This window comes from Eurosta solidaginis, chromosome 1 (assembly GCF_040869045.1).
Source record: "Eurosta solidaginis isolate ZX-2024a chromosome 1, ASM4086904v1, whole genome shotgun sequence".
Taxonomy (NCBI): domain Eukaryota; kingdom Metazoa; phylum Arthropoda; class Insecta; order Diptera; family Tephritidae; genus Eurosta; species Eurosta solidaginis.
This window is the reverse complement of record NC_090319.1, coordinates 54617012-54638918: the sequence shown is the minus strand read 5'-3', so window position 1 is coordinate 54638918 and position 21907 is coordinate 54617012. Positions and strand designations below refer to the sequence as shown.

The window sequence follows — 21907 nt, the reverse complement described above, 5'->3', positions numbered from 1 at the left end:
TGGTCAAACAAATTCTGGCAACACTATGGACACATTCAGTCTATGTGAGGTCTTTATTGACCGGCCAGTTCAACCCAACCTAACCTTCCGGATCAATGCAGCAATGTTGGGAGCATCAAGGCAGTTTTTTGGCCGGAGGCAGTAAAATCTTTGGGACTTTATTCTTTGCATTATCTTCATATCTTTGTAAAGCTTATGCAGCTTATTATTATACCGAACGAAAATATTTGATAATCTTATTCAGGTCTATAGACAGCACGCAGGGCAGATTCTAGAGAGCTGTTTTGTGACATAAATCCCAACATAGCTTTGTTGTTGTATAAACTTTTGGCAGCACTATGGTCATTAAATTAACTAGTAGACCTAGTAATAGATTTTTAAATTGCATTCTGCAAAGTTTGTGACAGGCGCATTCTCGTGTAGATGTTTTTGTTGTTCCGTTACGAATAATGCAAGACCATTTGCACCTGATCGTGAACTGTCCTAATCTAGTTTAAAAAAAAGTTCATCATATTATATTAATTTTCTTCTTTCAAAAACAGGATCGTTTGTTCTTTGTTATGGAGTATGTGAACGGTGGCGATTTAATGTTTCAAATACAGAAAGCACGTCGCTTTGATGCTGCACGCGCTGCATTTTATGCAGCAGAGGTGACATTGGCATTACAATTTTTACACTCTCATGGTGTGATTTATCGAGATTTAAAATTGGATAATATACTTTTGGATCAGGAGGGGCACTGTAAATTGGCCGATTTTGGAATGTGCAAGGTAACTAAAATCAGATTTCTTTCCATACTCTTTAACTATCTTTTCATTTTGAAGTTTTATTTTTTTATTAAACAAGAATAAATAACTCCAATATACAGTATTGCAACAAATGGTTTTTATTTAGACTACTTTGGGAGTAGTACTTCACAATCACAATTATACTTCACTAATAGCGTGTTTAAATCAAACTGATTACTGATTCCTCAGCTCAGAAACATAGATAAGTTGGTGATATTTGAGCAAAATGTGGAACTTGGTAACGAATTAACAATACGTTATACTATGTTCAAACACAAAAATAAATTGAGGCAATTTCGATTTAAATTGAGTGGTGTTCATAACACTCAATTTAGCTTAAAAAAAAAATGTAAGGCGCGATAACCTCCGAAGAGATCTAAGGCCGAGCTTCTCTTCCAATTTGCGTCGTGCTCCTCTTGATTTTTCCCTACAAATTGGCCGGACGGGACCTACATGTTTTATGCCGACTCCGAACGGCATTTGCAAGGCAGATGAGTTTTCACTGAGAGCTTTTCATGGCAGAAATACAATCGGAGCGCTTGCCAGACACTGCCGAGGGCGACCCCGCTTAGAAAAATTTTCTTCTAATTGAAAAATCTTATTTCTAAAATTTTGATGTTGCTTTGCCCGGGAGTTGAACCCAGGGCATACGGTGTGATAGGCGGAGCACGCTACCATCACACCACGGAGGCCGCAATTTAGCTTACACAATAGTAATTTGATAGCTGGTTGGCTCATCTCTACAGCAACAGAACCTTTGTTCAGCCTGTCAAAATGTGCGTGTTGGTATTAGGCGAATGGAATGGAATGAAAACATAAAACTTTGAAATTTTTGTGTGTTGTAAGAAAATGTGTTCAACCATGACTACCCACTTTTAACCACTTTCCCCTGAAATTCAACACATCGAAAATTTCGGTGTCAAAAAATTCAAGTTTTTGGGATATTTTTCAGGGTGGAAAAAATGTCCCATAAATATAATGAGTGCGAATGAAACGACGTGAGAGTCTTGTTTAGAAAAAACCCAAAAATGGGAAATAAACAAAAATTATTTGACGTGCCATTGTCGTTGGAAATTTTCAAAAATTCAAGCGAAATTTTTGCAATTTTGCTTGAAATTATTAATTATTTGAGTTTTAATTGTGAAAAATATCAAAAAAGTGAACAAACGGTGAAGCACTCTTGCTTTTCATAAAACAATAGTGGAACGGTACGACCATATTTGTAAGAACTGCCGTTTTCATCGCCGCCATACTGTAAGTACTCCAAAAAAATGTGTATTATTATCCTAAATTTATATATTATGGTGTCCAACATAATATAGAGATGCAACTGCGCTGATGCATCTATATATTATGATGAATACCAAAACAAGTGAAGTGCTAAGTCCCTGACAAATTTCAGGAAGATTTCATGATGTTATCATAAAATATATATGTACATGCGCCTGTACATATATCCATAATAGTGTACATCAAAACCAGTTTAGTGCTAGGCCCCTGACCAAGTTCATGAAGATTTCATGATGGTATCATAAAATATATATATGCATGCACCTGTACATATATGCATCATAGTGTATGTCAAAACGGGTTCAGTGTAAGGCCCCTGACAAAGTTCATGAAGATTTCATTATGTTATCATAAAATATATATATGCATGCGCCTGTACATATATCCATAACAGTGTACATCAAAACCAGTTCAGTGCAAGGCCCCTGACAAAGTTCAGAAGGATTTTATGTTGTCACAATAAAATATATATATGCATGCGCCTGTACATATATGGATAATAGTGTATGTCAAAACGGGTTCAGTGCTAGGCCCCTGACAAAGTTCAGGAAGATTTTATGTTGTCACCATAAAATATATATATGCATGCGCCTGTACATATATGGATAATAGTGTATGTCAAAACGGGTTCAGTGCAAGGCCCCTGACAAAGTTCATGAAGATTTCATGATGATGACCCCTTCGAATAATTACTTTTTAATAATTTTTACACGTTATGACTTTACCTTTACTGACCACCAATATTACAAACTCAATAGGTCAAACAAGTCGAGGGCTTACAAAGTGAACAGTTACACCCTCCGTATCCCCCCCCCCCCCTTCCCTCACCTTATGGTGTAAAATTTATAAATTGTTATAACTCAATATAAATTTTCTAAATCAATAGTTTTTGGTATCTGGCTCATACAGATCGAGATCTAAACAATTTTGGAAAACGATCGGTGGTGCTCTCCGTCTCCTCCCGCCATCCGCCCTCCTTCAATTGTTTTTATTAGCACGCTTTTATTAGCTTTACCTGTATGTTTCTATGTAACTCTTCATTCGCTCCAACGCGCCTGCTGCCTTATTAACATGGTTTTATAATTACCTTCACCTTATTTGTAATCCCGTTAGGGTTATATCGAGACCCTTCCGGGATCATTTCTGGGTGGTTTTCGGGATCCCGCCGGGTCATTTCGGGACTTCCGGGATAATTTTGGGACTATTTCGCGATCATTTGGGACCCTTCCGGCATCATTTCTGGATGGGTTTCGGGATCCGTCCGGCATCCCGTCGGGGTATTTTCGGGATAATTTCCGTACTTTTGATAGATAAATTCTTAATGGTTCCCGGGATCATTACGGGACTTTCGGGGTCATTTTGGGTCCCTTCCGACATCATTTCTGGATGGTTTTCGGATCCCGTCGGGGTTATTTTGGGACTTTTCCTGGACTATGTCAGGGTCATTTCAGGACTTTTACGGAATCATTTCTGTATAGTTTTCGGTATCCGTTCGGTATAAAAATATTTATGTATGTTGATATATTAGTTTTTAACGTTTTTTTTTTTAAATTTTTATTTCCAGTTCTTTTGGAGAACACACTGCAGAACAGCACAACAAAACAGGATAATACCTACAAATTTTTTTTAAATTATCATCATCATCAACACCATCATCATCAATATTATTATTATTGTTTTTATTATTATTATTATTTATATTCTAACGATGAACAAGAGAACGTTCTCAAATTTAATGAGCAAAGAAAAGGCATATTTTGAGGAATTGAAAGAAAAATTTAGGAAATTAAATGAATCATATGGGCAAGATATAGATAATATACCATCAACTAGCAGGGGGGCAATTTCTTTAGATAGAGATGAAGTACCATCAACGAGTGTGGGGGTGGTTTCTTTAGATAGTGATGATGTACCATCAACAAGTACAGGGGTAGTGTTTCATATTTCATCTGCCGATGATGCACCGTGCGCTGGTGAGGAACTTCCTTCCTGTTATGACAGCGATAGTGAATATGAGAGTTATTTATTTGAAGATAATGAACTAGATGAGAGTGTAGACGAGGTAGGACCCACGGACATGACGGGAAGGGTACGTTCAGCGTTGAAAGGTTGGGCATTTATAAATAAAACATCACAGAGTAGTCTTTCTGATCTTTTGCACTCTTTGGAAGGAGCAGGACTTAATGGATTTCCAGTGGACGCCAGAACAGTTCTGGGTACAAGCAGGGAACTAGTAAGTATTAGGCCTTTTTCAGAGGGTGAGTTTTTGTATTTTGGGATTGAATATAACTTTTACTTTAAAGAATTTGATTTTCTCCAAAGTTTAGAGTGAATTTCAATAGATGTGGGAATAGATGGGCTTAAAGTTTTCAAAAGTTCTAACAGGGTATTATGGCCAATTTTGGGTCACGTTGTAGATTTACCCAATTCGGAACCATTTATGATAGCTTGTTATTCAGGGATGAGTAAGCCCCCAGATGTAAATGATTTTTTAAAAGATTTTTGCGAGATAGCTCAGAATGGGGTGAAAGTGGGATCTACATAATTGTTAAAGGAATTTAGTGTTAGGCTATTTACTTGCGATTCACCAGCTCGGACATTTATAACTCGGGTAAAGGGTCATACAGCAAAAAATAGCTGCCCGAAATATTTGCAAATGGGGCAACATTTAGATCGGGTGTGCCTATCCCAAGAAGTGGGCGAGCTAAGAACAGATGATTCATTTAAAAATAGGCTAGATTTGTCATTCCATAAGCAGAGAGAGGTTTTGCTAGAATCAGTAAATATTGGCATGGTTTCTCAATTTCCCTTAGAACCCATGCATTTAGTGGAATTAGGAGTAACAAAAAAACTACTCCAATTGCTTACACAAGTATACGCGGTTTTGGATCTAGGCAACTAAAAGTTGTTTTTAAGACAATTTATGACGCTGAATCCGATTCTTCATTCCGATTTTTAAGATTGATTCTGGTTTTTAATATAGTCAATAAATTCATTTTTAAAGATTTTTGTCAAATAATATTAATTTTATTAACTTAAAAGTAACAAATCAGAAACGAAGATTGGTGGAACTTTGCCTTTTGTATTGTTTAGTACCTGTTTCGTGTTTTAGAGTCCAACAGTAGTCGCTCATCATGCTTTCATCCCAAAATCCTTGGTATCGTCTTTCAATGTTGGCTAGATCTGAGTGTAGCCGCTCTCCTTGCTCGTCGCTCGTATCCCCCAAGTTTTCGGGAGAAAAATCGAGATGGGAAAGCAGAAAATGCATCATTAGAGACATTCTAGCTCGAATCTTTCCATAATTTTCCAACATATCGCCAATAATTTCCTTAAAATAAGGGGATTTTTGATTACCAAGAAAGTGGTGAACGATATTTTGAAAAGATGCCCATGCGGCTGTTTCATCGGGTGTTAAACATTTTGTAAATTTTTTATCAGCCATTAATTTTCTAATATCAGGTCCGACAAATATTCCTTCTTTGATTTTTGCATATGACAATTTAGGAAACAACTTGACTAAGTACTGAAAAGCCGCTCCTTCACGGTTTAATGCTTTGAAGAAGTTTTTATAAGGCCTAGTTTAATGTGAAGAGGTGGCAGGAAAATGTCTTGTGGATTTACAAGTGGTTCAGCGGAGACGTTTTGCTGTCCAGGCTCATATTGAGTACGACTGCCATTCTTTTCTCACATAATGATGCTCAGTTGCTATTGGCTATCCCACAAGCATATAAAACAACAAAATTTGGTGAATTCATTTTGCATCCCTGTTAAGATACCAATTACGTGTTGAAATAAATTTCGGTATCCATGACTTATGAGTGTCTGCTACTCTGAAACCAAAGTAGTGCAGATACGCATCTTTGAGCGCATTTGTTATTATTTTGCTACTTGTTTTAATCATATAACAACCGCAAACGTAACAAAAACACTTTGAATCAACTTTGCAACACAGTCTCTGCATTTTTATTTGCTCTAATCACTTATATTATTTTACAGTTACAGTTGAAATGACTTATCAAGCAGTGCCACTATTTAAAAGCTACCATAACAGCACAAAGGTGTTATCATGCGAGAACTCGGAAACTAGCATCAATCTTAAAAAACTGAATGCAGATTCGAATTCAGCATATCAAATATAGTAAAGAATCGTTCTTATCTGCTCAGATCCAGAAGTTGACCTGAATTTGTAAACTTGTGTTATTAAAAGAGGGAAGTAACGAGAATGAACGAAAAATTGATGTTTCTGAATAATTACGTTCCCTCTGAGTTTTCTAGACGAAGCCGTGATCTAGACGAATTAAGGAACTGGAAATCAACAGAATACCGGCAGTTTTTATTGTATTCTGGCATTTTCGTTTTGAAAGACTGCATACCGGATAACCTTTATTATCACTTTCTTTCCTGTGAGAAGTCTTGTAAAGTAGAATCTAATGTTGCGAATGAAATGTTAAAAGAGTTTTAAATTATTTAGTAATTATTTTGGCGCGAATTTAATTAGTTTCAATGTCCACGGCCTTTTGCATTTAAGCGATTGCGTAAAACAATTTGGCCCGTTAGATTCTTTTTTCAGCATATAAATTTGGGAATTATATGCAATACATTAAAAAACTTATTCACAATCCATCTAAGATACTGCAGCAATTGTTTTTGAGAATAGAAGAAAGAAGAAATTTTACGGATTGTAGTAAAATTTTTAAAAATGATAATTTTATTATAAATTTTAAGAAGGATAAGGACAGTTTCTTCTTAAGTAGAACATTTGGTTCTATAAAGATTGTTAACCAACAAAACGAAAATAGTTTCGTAGTTCGAGTTTTAACAAAAGTTGGAAACGGTTTTATAGAGTCCCTTGTGTCCTCATCTGGATTAGGTATTTTAGTTGCTCAACTTATAGATGAGGACATACATATTATAAACAAAGAAAATATAGTCCTTAAGTATTATTCTATACCTGTAGGCCCTAGATTTATTTTAATTCCGTTATTACATAATTTATTTTATAAATTTGCATAGGTTATATATAGTTAAGATTGCCGTTGCGAATATTAGTTTGTAGATATATTTCACCATTTCGTTTTACTATTTAAGTCTTTCCGTTTCCTTTTCCATTTTGTACATAATAACCTGCATTGTTTTTATTATTTATTTCTTTGTATACAATCAGTATTAATATATTTTAAATAAAAAAAATATTATAGGAATTAACAAAAAAAATATACATAATAGTTATTTTAAAAAGTTCTAATTTATTTGTAAAATTATGTATATGTATATTCTACTTTGGAACTAAAATTTTCTAAATTAATTGTTTAATTTTTTTTGCTTTTCAAAATGGGAAGATGAAGTCTTCTTAGAAAATTATGTTGAATTTTATTACAAACTTAGAATTTTCTTTTTATTTTTTCTCAGCAATTGACTGGCAAAATTCAAAAGGCTATTGTTTAACCCGAGCTCTAAAAGAGGGGAAGATCAAGTTTTTAAAAATTGTGTTGAATCAATAATTAATTTTGGCTTTTAATTTTATTTCAGCAATGCAAATATTCACGCAGGACTTTGGAAAAGGTAAATAAAGCCCGCCTCTGAAGTTGTGTTGAATCAATAACTAATTTGGTCTTTTATTTTTTTTATTTTTCCAGTAGCAAATATATCTTTGGGAGCATAAGGAACAGCATGACAACCACTCTAAGGAACAGCATGACAACCACTCACGCTGATATGGATCTGCTGGGAACGGAGAAAATATTTTTTTTTCATATTAGTTAAATTTATATAGCTAGAAATAATGTTAGGAAATTGTATAAAGTTATAACGAAAGTGAATATTTTTCACTCATTGTAAACGAGTAATAAATGCTAGTATATATCAAAAGAAAGGTAATTTGATTAATTTTCTTTCAGTACTACTATCGTTAAAATTGATAAACGATTTCTGAAAATGTTTTCAAATTTAGATGCACATATATGTAACTAGTAAAAATGTTGAGAAATTTTATAAAGTTGTAACAAAAGTGAATATTTTTCACTCATTGTGAACGAGTAATAAATGATAGTATATATCAAAAGAAAAGTAATTTGATTAATTTTCTTTCAGTACTACTATCGTTAAAATTGATAAACGATTTCTGAAAATGTTTTCAAATTTAGATGTACATATATGTAACTAGTAAAAATGTTGAGAAATTTTATAAAGTTGTAACAAAAGTGAATATTTTTCACTCATTGTGAACGAGTAATAAATGATAGTATATATCAAAAGAAAAGTAATTTGATTAATTTTCTTTCAGTACTACTATCGTTAAAATTGATAAACGATTTCTGAAAATGTTTTCAAATTTAGATGCACATATATGTAACTAGTAAAAATGTTGAGAAATTTTATAAAGTTGTAACAAAAGTGAATATTTTTCACTCATTGTGAACGAGTAATAAATGATAGTATATATCAAAAGAAAAGTAATTTGATTAATTTTCTTTCAGTACTACTATCGTTAAAATTGATAAACGATTTCTGAAAATGTTTTCAAATTTAGATGCACATATATGTAACTAGTAAAAATGTTGAGAAATTTTATAAAGTTGTAACAAAAGTGAATATTTTTCACTCATTGTGAACGAGTATTAAATGCTAGTATATATCAAAAGAAAGGTAATTTGATTACTTTTCTTTCGGTACTACTATCGTTTAAATCTATATCTGTAAATAAGAGATACATGTAAGTTAAGCCTCTCAACAAGCGAGGCGATAAAAAATTAAAGTTGCGGTGAACTGTCCGTTCACCGAATTAAAATAAACACGAGAATTTCGTCAACGTTATAAAATTTATTCTGTGCTTTTGCACTATCCAAATTGAACTAACTCGAACAAAGTAATTTACCTAGCAGCTAAGTTCTTGTGTTAAAGTAATTATGCTATGCTAAACAATTATTGTATAAAAAATAGTTTACTTAACTAAAACTAGATTATGCTGTTCCATCACAATTTCTGCAACTACACCAATCGTTGTCCCAATTAACTTCCGCTTGTTGTGCGCGTGTGCTGCGTCAGCGAAACTTCAACACGCAACATAGCGCGGTCACATGCTCAGCAACGTGAGTAAATGGGTCAACCGCTGAATACTGCTGTTATAACTCTTCCCCCTTTAAAGATCTGCGTCCCGCAGATCGAAGCATGAAATATGTGAAGTGGATATATTTTTTATGGAGTCGATCTGGCTATTTGTAATGTTGATTCTGACTGGCTTCACTGGTGCGCTTTCGTCCAGGTTACAGATTTCATGGGCAGATTGGCCCTTGAAGATCTTCGTGTTTGTGGCCCATTTCATCGGAATTTGAACTGGTGGAATATTTAGCTTCTTAGTATACCATTTCCATAGCATGGTGACGATGAGGGCTATTGCGAATATTGAGGCAGCTTCCGTGACCAATAAGAAGTTAGTTTTCCCATTTACATACCCTAGATATCTAACGTTTTCCATCGTGATATCATGAACATACTCCAGATTGATCTTTGTAGTGTGGTTTTTGACGTTTGCTAGTACGGCTGGCAAGACTTGAGCTGTGATTGCTTCGTTGCTGGAGAACACTTGGTTGCCAATTTTTATCGTTTCGTTACTTAGCTGGATAACGTAGGTGCCATTTATATTGCTGGTATCGTTACTACTTTCCACTACACCTTCGTAGTTTGAGATAAAAATTGTATTATCGTTTATCAATTCGATTATGGTTCCATTGCGCCTGATGAATTGGCAGCTAGCGTCACCTCCTTTCAGCAACCGAGGTAGGCAGGTAGTCTCTTCCAATTTGCTCAAGGACTCTGATTCGCATACCGTAGATGAACTGATTGTCGAGCAATTTTCCTTGAGTCCATATGTTTCTTCCTGGTTGACGAGCATCTTATCGAATGGAAGGTCCAGTTGTTTGCCCTCGTAGATACCAGCGCGGGTAATTAGAAGGTTATACTTCTTCTCTGTTACTTTGGGTATTGATAGAACGTATAGGAGCATAGTCCCATTTGTATATATTGATGGTTTTCCGTATTCAATTGCCTCAATTATATTTTGGTAAGGTAGTGTTTCTATTTCTGACAGGATCTGATTAACTTCGTCCATGTCGAGTAGGTTAGTGTTAATAATTCCACGTTTAGCTAGTTGACATGCCCGTACTACTTCATTGACCTCTTCGCGGACAAGCACGATATTATGAAGGGCACTCTGCTCGAATTGTTCTGCCTCAGCTTCCTTCATTACCGAATTGGTGCGGCTTACGATTTCATTAATTTTTTTGGAAATTTCTACGGTTGCCGTGAATAGATCCTTGTTTACTTTGTATTGGTGATTATTGTTTTCTATGATTTCACCCTGGCTGTGGAGGATACTGTCCCAATCAGTGGCATCGGGTGATCCTGCTAGCCATTTCCACGCAGAGCCTATCCAGTCAATAGATCGGGAGGGTCTGATTCTTTTCATGTTCCCCGTCACCTCTTCGAGGCGCTGCAGAGTTTGGTTGATATAGACTTGTGCCAGGAGCTGGTCGTCGGTTCGTTTTAGTAGTTGGTAAGCCAGTTTTTCCATCTTCGATATGATAGTAGCATACTGGTGGAGGTCGATAGCATGTATAAGTTTGAAGGATCCGCTGATGATCCACCCATTTCCGCTCTGGATACTAACGATTGGTGCCTTATAGTGGAAAATGTGGAGGCCGCTGACGGCCGACGCCAACAGTGGGAGTCTGCAATTGGAAAGACCATACCTAACATTATTGGTGTTAGTGGGTTAGTGGTTGTTGGAAGTTATTTATGTTATGTGAGGTTAGGAGGTTAGTGGGAGTGAAAAAATTGTTAGAAAAGAGGTTTTTTCATTCTAATTTTTTTGTTTTTTTTTTTTGTTTTTTTTTTTTTTTGTTGCTTGTACGTATCATTTGGGTTTCTTGTATATTTGTTTTTTGTTGGTTTTATTTTTGCGCTACATAGTAGTATGTAATAGTTTGTAGAAGTTTGTATATTTTTTTGTAGCAAGTAATAAATAATTCATTTCTTTGGTGATTTTTTGTTTTTTTTTTTTTTTTTTTTTTTTTTTTGTTCTTTTTTGTTGTAGCAAGTAATAACAAAATTCAGAAATACATTTCTTTGGTTTTTCTTTTCTTTTTTTGGTTGTAGCAAGTAATAACGAAATTCGGAAATATGTTTTTTTCTTTTTTCTTTTGTCTTCTGTTTTTTTTTCTCTTCTGCGGATTAGATGCAGAGTATTATAATTTCATATATTGGCTTAGCGGATTAGGCGCATAAGCTTAAATTTTTCTCTTTTCTCCTGGACCAGAGGTGTTAACATTTCTCGAACCAGCTATGGGGAGATCGCCAGAATCCCGTTTGGAAGTAGTGTAGCCATTTGTCAAATTCGATGGCACTACGAGCCTACTAAGGCACGATTTGTCCCACTTACAAGCCCGCTCTTGTTAGATAAACTCCCTCTTGGTGCCAGATATTTTATAATTTCTTTTCATGATTTTTGTATGTTTGTTTGTTTTATTATGTGGGGGTATTTTGTCCCCTTCTTTTTACATTTTTTATATGTGCTTTATAATTTTTATCCCACTAAGTGTGGTTACAGAAACTTCGTTCTCCTTGGCAACTATTTCCTTTTTATAAATTTGTTTTTGTTTCCCCTTTATTTGCTTATCCTTGACGTATATAACATCATTTTTGTTATAACGCTTCTACATGGTCCTTCTCCTATTATGTCTCTCAACCTTAGCCATCTGTTTCTATTTTAATAATTTTTTTTATGTATCTATTAATTTTCCTGCTCTTGTCAAGGAGTTCCTGATAGTTAGAAGCTTCTGAGCGATTAAAAAATATATCCCAAGGTTTCCTGTTCGTTACAGAGTGAACTGAATTATTATAGCGATCTACTGCTATATTAACGAGTCCTTTAGTCCCGAGATCAGAGTTTTCCGCCTTCAGGAATCTATAAATTTCTAGTAACGTGGAGTGGAATCTCTCAATTTGGCCATTTACCTCACTTCTCTGAGATGAAGTGCGGTAAGGCTGAATTCCCAATGATTCTAATACGTTCTGTATTATTGGGTTAATCAATCCCCGTTCATTATCACTGACTAAAATTTTTGGAGTTGTAAAATAGTGGAGAAGCTTCACAATTTTGTGTTTAAGGTGCAGAGTTCCTTTGTTCCTAACTTGAAAAAGCTTTGCGAATTTTGAAAATTTGTCAATAAAACTTAAAAATTTGTTGTTTCAAAAATATCTATGTGAAGGATCTCGCAAGGTTGTGATGGGGTTGATGTAGCCTGTAACTCTGGTTTATTAGGGTGTCTATCGTACTTACTAAACTTGCATGTTTCACAAGCCAGTACATATTTCCTAATTTGAGCACGCATTCCCGGGAAATAATACCGCTCTAAAATCTGCTATTTTCAGTGGCATTGCGGTGAGCCCTCTTATGTTCCTATCAACTTGGCCAAACATCTCTTCGTGCTTGCTAAGGATTCTACGGATTTACTCTTTTGCAGGCTCTGAAATGTTAGGATCGATAGGGAGGTTCGTGTAGATACTATTAACATGTGCCGTTTTGCGCTTAAGAGATTTTACTGTGTCTGGTTTTAATATCAATATGTTCAATTCCCCCTCAAGAACTGCTCTGACTTCTGTCAGCGTATCGTCTCCAAGGATTCCATCAAAGGACTTTAGCCCCGAAAGGTTAAAGAATGTAGTGGGGATGTCCTTTCCCACAAACGTTAAAAAATGTCCACGAACTTTTCTATGTATTTTAATATTCCCCCCGCCGAAATGATTGTGAATGGTTTTTCCACCGCTGTGGAATTTTGTGCAGCTCGTTCGCTAGTGTAATTCTTGTTATCCCCCATGTATACCAAGAATTCTAGAGTTCCCTGATGTGGAGTGGCATACTCTAATACTTGGGTGTTCCCTGACCTTGCGTAGCGTATTCTAAATACGGTACGCCGGACACGAGGCCCCTACCGTAAAATTTACCTGAACCCCCGTGGGTTGTTCCTTATTGCTTTCTATAGTGCCTTCTACGCCCTCCTCTTCATCTATTGGCACCAAATGGAACAATTTTTGTTGTTTGTTTGCTGAAAACCCTGAAGAACTAGGTCCCCTTTTTAGACTATCGTTTCTTCGGAAATTGGAGCTATTGGGTTGCCGGCTTTGGGAAGATTGGTCAGCATCCGTTCTTGTGACGCCTGAGGGGCTGTTATTGTTGCGCCAGCTCTGCGAATATTGATTACTAACGCGAGATTGTCCTGACCCTGGGTGGTATGGGTTTGGTCCTAACTGGCTTGGGACTCTATTTATAAGACTTTTGTTTGTTGGGGCTGTGTACCTATATCTAGATTGGTACTGAGGTGGGTAATCCCTGTTGCCTTGCTGCAAATGGCGCGACTGATATACATCAGTGAACATTCTGTTATTTCTGTTGAATGTTTGTGGGGCTCTATAAATGGCGTTTCTGCTATCCACGTTCATAAATGCGAGGCATGATGAGTATGCCTCTGGTAAGGATTTTGGTTTCTGTATGAGGAGCAGCGTCGGCAAGTCCCCATTTAGACCTCTTATAAAGACGTCGAGTGCCCTTCTTCGGTGCATCTCCGCCAAAGCCTTAACTGTTTCCTTATGCTCGTATTTTTCCGTATTGATAGTATTTATCATTAGGGATAATTGCTTGTTAATTTGAGCGTAAAATTCGGAGACTTCTTGGCGTCCCTGAGTCATGTGGGTTAGTTGCTGATCGAGCGTTTCAATGTCTCTAGCATCGGCATAGTGTAGGGAAAGGATTTCCTTAATACTTTTCCAATCAGCATCCAGGATATTGTGGGATACCAGTGCAGCGTCTGCTGCCCCCCTAATCTTATACCTAATATGCCTTAATATGGCCCTATAGATCGGCTTGTGCCGAACAACCTGATAATCCCTAACGATTTGTTCTGCGCTGTGGATCCAAGAGGAATAGTGTTCTCGTGATCCGTCAAATATTTGGAGTTCCTTGACAGAATCTGGAAGTTTTGAAATTTCGTTCAGTTCGCCCTCAGTCCGAGGGCTTACGAGTGGTTCCTCTACTGGTTGTGGGTCGGTGTCTGCAGATTGTCTGCGCACATCCTCTATTTGTTCTTCTAGCCTTACCAAATTTTGGCTGAGTCCCTGAATGGACTCTACATTGCTCTTTGTTTCGACACTTTTTAGGCGTTCCTCGAAGCGGTTTAGTTGCGAGAGAATGGCGTTTACTGCGCCATTCATTTCCAAAAGGGATTTCTTCATTTCCTCAGTGTTCATGTTTCTAGGAATATACAGAAAAGAAAAAAGGATGTTAACAGTTGCGCTATCTACTCACAAATAGCACAATTTCATTCGGCCGCTGTTGGTGTTTTGGTTCTTGACACTCTGGTACTTGTTTTTTATGATTTCGCTGTTTTTCCTGCGTGCTCGATTTACTAATTATTTCGTTTCAATTTACTTCCCCTTTGTGTTTGATTTGAATACTCGCTGTTTTTCCTGCGTGCTCGATTTACTAATTATTCCGTTTCAATTTACTTCCCCTTTGTGTATGATTTGAATACTCTTTGCTAATTGTCACTTTTTTTAATCAAATTTAGTTTCACTTTACTTTCACTTTTACTTTTTTATTGTTCGATTTAAAGACTTTACTCTTTGCTAATTGTCACTTTTTTTTAATCAAATTTAGTTTCACTTTACTTCCACTTTTACTTTTTTATGTTCGATTTAAAGACTTTTATTAATTGGTCCTTTTTTTATCACTCTGCACCGAGAACTGCTCGGGCGCCAGTTAAGCCTCTCAACAAGCGAGGCGATAAAAAATTAAAGTTGCGGTGAACTGTCCGTTCACCGAATTAAAATAAACACGAGAATTTCGTCAACGTTATAAAATTTATTCTGTGCTTTTGCACTATCCAAATTGAACTAACTCGAACAAAGTAATTTACCTAGCAGCTAAGTTCTTGTGTTAAAGTAATTATGCTATGCTAAACAATTATTGTATAAAAAATAGTTTACTTAACTAAAACTAGATTATGCTGTTCCATCACAATTTCTGCAACTACACCAATCGTTGTCCCAATTAACTTCCGCTTGTTGTGCGCGTGTGCTGCGTCAGCGAAACTTCAACACGCAACATAGCGCGGTCACATGCTCAGCAACGTGAGTAAATGGGTCAACCGCTGAATACTGCTGTTATAACTTGTATATAGCTAGGGAAAACTTGGTAAAATTTTGTAAAGTTGTAAGAAAAGTGTATGTTTTTTACTCCTTGCAAATGAGTTTCAAGTTTAAGCATATACCAAAAGAAATATCATTAAATTATTGTACTTTTGATAATACTGTCAATAGAATCAAAAAGTTGTATTCCAAAATTTTGTATATTTTACAAAAACACCTCTGTAGTAAGAAATTTGTTTGCAAAGTTATACAAGTATTTTTCATTCATTTGTTAAAAATAACTGACTGGCTCTCTGATAAATACCAAAGTTTATTAAATCGAGTGATCAAAGAGGTATTAGTAATAGTTCCTTTATTAAATAATAGAATTAAAAAGATACTTATCACAATAATCCTTAGTTTTAATTGATTTGAAAAATGTAGCTTACCGATTGATTGGTTTTTAATGGAATTGTCCTTTTGAAAGCTCGACCTAATCAGCTTTGATACTTTATCAATTATCGAATTAATTACTTTGATAAATAAACAAATGTCATTTTAATGTCAAAAATCCGAAAATTACTTTATTTCAATGTTATTTGTATTTATTTTTAAATTTATATAAAAAATTATAGTTTAGTAAATACTTAAAAAAAGTTGTGATTACAAATAATTTATATTTATGTTATTTAATAACTTTAAGACCGTTTTATCTTAAAATTTATGTGCGATGAAGACAAATTTAATGTAAAAAGTCCTTTTAACAGATGTATTCTTAACATTTTATGATAAAACGGCCTTTAGAACAATTGTAAATGAATTTGTATATTATTAAATATACGTTTTCATTAAAAATTTAAAAAAAAGTTTGGAGTTTTTTTAGGTATTTTTTGGCTATTTTGGTAAAAATTTTGAGCATTTTTTAGATATAAAATTTTTCCGATATGGCATCCCTACAAAAATACAACCCTGTGTTATGGGAAATTTTCAGTTAGAGAGGAGCAACTATGCATTTTTCCTTATGGCACTTTGGTATAAGTGCGAGAAGGATGCGCGATCACACGGACACGGCTCGCTCAAGGGGAAAATGGATAAAATCCGCACACCGCCTATACAAAATTATCCATTTTTTTAACCACTTTTTTACTCAGTCATTATCCAGTTTTTGACGCAGTTTTGGTTGGCAGGGTCCCTGCAAAAACGCTCCACGTCATTTTACGGTCATTCTGACTTTTCCCAGCAGTTATATTCATAGTCACATTTGCGGATTAGGTTTTGTGACCAAATTTTCCGTTTCATTCCTATTAATGTGATCGTGCATTCCGCTCCCACCTATAGGATGTGAGCATAGTACTGTGCTGCTCACACACGTCACAATGCTCGTCAAATGGCGGTCATATTCTCCGTCATTTCACTCTACATTTTCGAGTCATTTGACAATCAATTTTACTGCGGTTTTATCATATATATAACCGCCATATAACGTGAATTTTACTTGGAGCAGCCATATGAATAAATATATACATAAATATGTATATAAAAATGATGTTATTTGCACTTCTCTGCATAAATTACAGTAAATATTCATAATGTTCTAAACATTGAGCTTCCGTGCGTCCAATAATCGGCGCAATTGTACGCCATTGTGTTGGCATTAATTTGGCCAAATGCAAACGCTTTTCATCCTCCTCCCGTGACCATTCTGTCTTCTTTATGCTAAGATCAAGCCATTCGTACCAGCGTGCCTTACATTGCTTGGCAGATTTGCGGTGCAGCAGTGATGCAATACGTGACCACTGGTTTTTGCCATATTTCATTACAGCTGCTTTGAGGATTTCATCCTGAAAGTTATCAATTTAGTTAATACACGGCTAAGAGTAACCAGTCGCGTCAAATGCTTACCTCAGTGTTTCTCCACACACCACCTTTTATCATAATCGCGGCATGGTGCTATATAATTGTGAATTCTTTCGATGAGCACAAAAATCAAATTAAAAATTTTTGTCGAAATAAACAGCAAAAATAATTGTATATTAAAGACTGGGAAAATTTTAGAATAGCACTCCCCGAGTTCGGGGTAAAACTTGGTATCAAATGAAAGAAGGAGTTCTCCCGATCACAAATATATATATTTTAAAGTGCGCAAACTTATAATTTAAAAGTTATTTGTTGTTAAAGTTTGCAAATTTAGCAAATTTCTATAGCACTTTAAATTACAATTTACACATCTTTCAAAACCTTAATCCACATACATATCTATATACATAAATTGGCAACGATAAACTTAAATTGCATTTCTGTATATTTCACATTTCATTTTTGCATTGTTTTTACTTATTATAAATGTTTTATTAAATCAATCGCGCTTTTGTAGCAACATGCACATATATATATATATATTTTATTGATGACATTACAAAGCTGTGCTGCCACGCAAAAATTACGCATTTTGCTATCCCTATGAAAATAATAGGTGCGCGAGAGCACCATACATTGTGGGAAAGCAAAACTTGTCAGCATGCTATTTCATTTGGAGAATTTTCATTCCAAATCGTCACCCCTGTCAAAAATTCGTGTGGCTGTGTGCGTTTTTGGTCACTCGATTTTTGCAGGGGTGTTTCATTTTGAGTTTGCCTTCGTCTTTTGACAATCCCTACTCCAGTGAAATGAAAAAAATAAAATCAGCTGATGAGATGAGCCAAACATATAGTTGAGCCATGCGTAACTGACGTTTAAATCTACTCAATAAACACACTTTACAAGGTTGCTTTTGCAGGTTGAAACAATTATGCAATTTTTTTTAAGTTATACTATGTTCAAACAGAAAAATAAATTGAGGAAATTTCGATTTGAATTGAGTGCTGTTCATACAACTCGATTTAGCTTACACAATAGTAATTTGATAGCTGGTTGGCTCATCTGTACAGCAAGAACATACCTTTGTTCAGACTGTCAAAATGAACACGCACATTATTAGGCGAATGAAATGGAATGAAAACATAAAACTTTGAAATTTTTGTGTGTTGTAAGAAAATGTGTTCAATGTTTTGGTTTTATTTTGAGTTTGCCATTTACTTTTGACAATCCCTACTCCAGTGAAATGAAAGACATAAAATCAGCTGATGAGATGAGCCAACCACATAGTTCAGCCATGCGTAACTGACGTTAAAATATACTCAATAAACACACTTTACAATGTTGCATTTGCAGTTTGAAACAATTTATTACGCAATTTTTTTTAAATTGGCAATTTATTATTACAATTTATTATATGACAAATTGCGTAATAAATTGCCCAAATAGTATAAATTGCCAATTTGGTGTGTGTTTGAACCTAGTATTAATTTATTATTACAATTTATTATATGATAAATTGCGTAATAAATTGCCCAAATGGTATAAATTGCCAATTTGATGTGTTTGTACATAGTATTAACCTTAATATAGGTCCCAAATTTATGTCCACCACATTTTTCCAGCTGATATCCCACATTGGATCCAGTTGGAGTGAAGTTGGAAATAAAAAATGTTTTATTGTGTAGAAATACACAAGTGCTAGAGAGCAATTAATGAAGCGTTATACATTTTTGAAATTCATTTGTTTTATTTTATTAACATGAAAATACTGCAGTTAAGAACTATCTCTCTCTCAACTTGAGAAACAGCATTTTTTGTCATATAAAAAAATTAATTTTTTTTGCTAATTATCAACTTGAGTTCTTATATATCTCAACCACAAATATTTATCGGGAACCTCTTTATAATGATTATTAATCGCTATTATTTCTGGCTTAGTGAATTCCTTTCTTGAGAAAGAAACCTCACTCTGGTCGCACTCTACTGAAACAGCATGTTTGCTAGGTTCTCGATAACAATTATTTAATGTATATGTGGGTGAGCATGTTTAGAAGATTTCAGCGCCGATGGAGTGATTTATATTATTCCATTTTTTGTTAATAAGGAGTATACAAAATTATTAAAACCTATAAAAATTAGCAATGAAAATTACACATTTGCTTATATTTTCTGATTCTCGCGCTATAAAGCAAATATTTCAACTTGTCTATTTATGTATAGATTTGGATAATAAGACTGTTCCGTATGTCTCTTTGGACCAACCCTTCTACCAAAAATCTTTCGAAAAGCTCAGAATTTTTTATTGTGGCATTTATGTACTTTTTACTTATTTGCATTGCTGCTATTTTGGTTTTATAAAGTCTTTTAGCATTTACTCTCACTAATTACTTTTAATATTATGGAGTTTATTTCTTTTATTATAGGAGGGTATTATAAATGGTGTTTTAACTACAACATTTTGTGGTACTCCAGATTATATTGCGCCCGAGATATTAAAAGAGCAAGAATATGGTGCCTCCGTCGATTGGTGGGCGTTAGGTGTGCTTATGTATGAAATGATGGCCGGTCAACCACCATTTGAGGCTGACAACGAGGATGAACTATTCGATTCGATTATGCATGACGATGTATTATATCCGGTTTGGTTGTCTAGAGAAGCTGTATCCATATTGAAAGGTAATCTATACATGCATACATATTGTAACGAATTTAGGGAAATTCCGCTTATCTGCAACCTTCTGCTAACGTTCTAACCGCTAAATTGTTGAATAAATAACACCAATATTCAATGATGCAAAATGGTCTTTATTAGGGTACTTTGAGGGTACTTCACAATAACACTTACACTTACAACCAATAGCGTGCTTAAATCAAAACTGATTAGTCATGCCTCAGCTTGCGCTGCTTTTATAATCTCGGTTTCTTCGTTCACCCATTTCTCCTGAGGTCTAGTAATTTCGCGAACTTGATGCTTGTTTACCAGCCATATACATGTATATTTGTAGTTTGTAGCCATGTGCATGTGTATATGTGATCGGCTGATGATTACATGTGTTTATGAGTATCTCTCCATGGCCTTGTATGTATGTGTGTAAATGATGATTGATTTGTTTACGTACATACGAGTGGCTGCTTAGTATCAGCTTAGTGCTGCTAACATTCGTCACAATACATATGTACATAATTTACATAGGAATAAACCCGGGCCCGTATAACGTTTTACGATCAGTGAGTGTAAAACATTATCACTCAAATGATAACTATGCAGTTGTCAAACTGTTTCTAAAATGTTTATAAGTGATGGGTTTAACGACCGCCAAATATTGGTGGTGTTAGTTCACATATATCAATTTTCAAATCCCCCATATCATTTGTAATTTAAAAAAAATGTGTTTCGATCACGCGTTTGTTGTTGGTTTGATAATGCTGCCGAAATTGTTGTTAGCCTTTTTTCTCAAAAAGTTCTAGCAGACCCGTCAGATATTGTGCTGCCCTAACTTTGGTTTATCTGCATAACTTTTAAGAAGTGTTTACCTCTTATTCTCCCTTCCCTATCTACCCTTTTTCTCCTATCCCTTTATTCACTTGTTTCTCTGAGTCTCTTTCTCCCCCTTCGCCTTTTCCATTCCCTATTTTCTCTCCAGCTCCTCCAGCAACAATATAGGTCCATGTACATAACACGTGCGTAGTTTTGGTCAAGAACCCTTCACCCGTTTGAGCTACAAACCTCCACGTGACACACTGGAAAGAGTATGACCGTGTGAGTTTGATAGTTTTCCGACATATGCAGCAGAATCACAGCCTGGGACCGGAGTTAGGTTCAATACCTTCCCGGAGCAGGGGGATATGGAGCAGTCCAGCTGGAAGGTGCTGCTCCGAGGATGACAATTTATGTGAAGGATGAAACAAATTAAATGTTAAAATGCGTTACACTGAAATGACAACCCTTGGTCGGGAAAAAATATTCGGACTCGATCCGGTACATGGAACTTGCTGCCGTATGAAGCTCTATAATGCCTTCTAATGTGAAGGATTTTAAACTGCGTGACTTCAAAGCTCGAAATGGTATAAACAAATTATATATTTCTAATTGCTGTTTTTATGTACGGGTCCCTTTTTCGCTCTTATTTGTAATCCAAATCTAAAAATAAAGTTTTGGTTGTAAAGATGGAGATTCGGGCTATTAGCGAGCTTTGGGCAATTTTGGTCGTAGTGTTTTTGGTTATATATATTTTATTAAAATAATTTGTTAAAAATAAACGATTGTGAGCACACAAAGAAATCTATTTGAACTATGGCATTATTGTGAATATTTGCACTGCATTACCGGCAGTTGCTACCATGCGCCAGCTGTAAGTTTTAATTGATTGATAGAACAGCTGATTTCTGTAGATATTTGATAAGAGGCTTTTATATTGGTTGCGCAAGATGCGCACGGGTCCGGCTCGTCAAGTTATAATAAAATTTCGGCTGTGTTTAGAAGAAAATAAATTTTTTGGGGCGATTTTTCCAAAATTTATTTGACCCAGTCTAATGTTGTATATGCATTATATTTACAAATGAAATATATATGTCAACTATGTACACAGGGTTCCTAACAAAAAATCCCGAAACACGTTTGGGATGCTCCGGTGACGAGAACGAGATACGAAGACACCCATTCTTTGGTAAATTAGATTGGGATGAGCTGGAAAAGCGCAATATTAAACCACCTTTTCGACCAAAAATGGTAAGTCATTCATTATTAATTTGTATTAAAAATAACAAATAAACTTGATTTAAATGATACTGTT

At 35.2% G+C, this 21907-nt stretch overlaps 1 protein-coding gene across 2 annotated transcripts in view; it reads left to right on the top strand.

Moving 5' to 3' along the window:
* Positions 1–21907, top strand: part of Pkc98E (Protein kinase C) — a 152882-nt gene that overhangs the window by 106696 nt on the left and 24279 nt on the right. For both annotated transcript variants that reach the window (XM_067790653.1, XM_067790663.1), the window contains exons 11-13: positions 543–770; positions 19538–19790; positions 21704–21843. In XM_067790653.1, coding sequence (XP_067646754.1) covers positions 543–770; positions 19538–19790; positions 21704–21843 — 621 coding nt within the window. The remainder of the gene's footprint in view (positions 1–542; positions 771–19537; positions 19791–21703; positions 21844–21907) is intronic.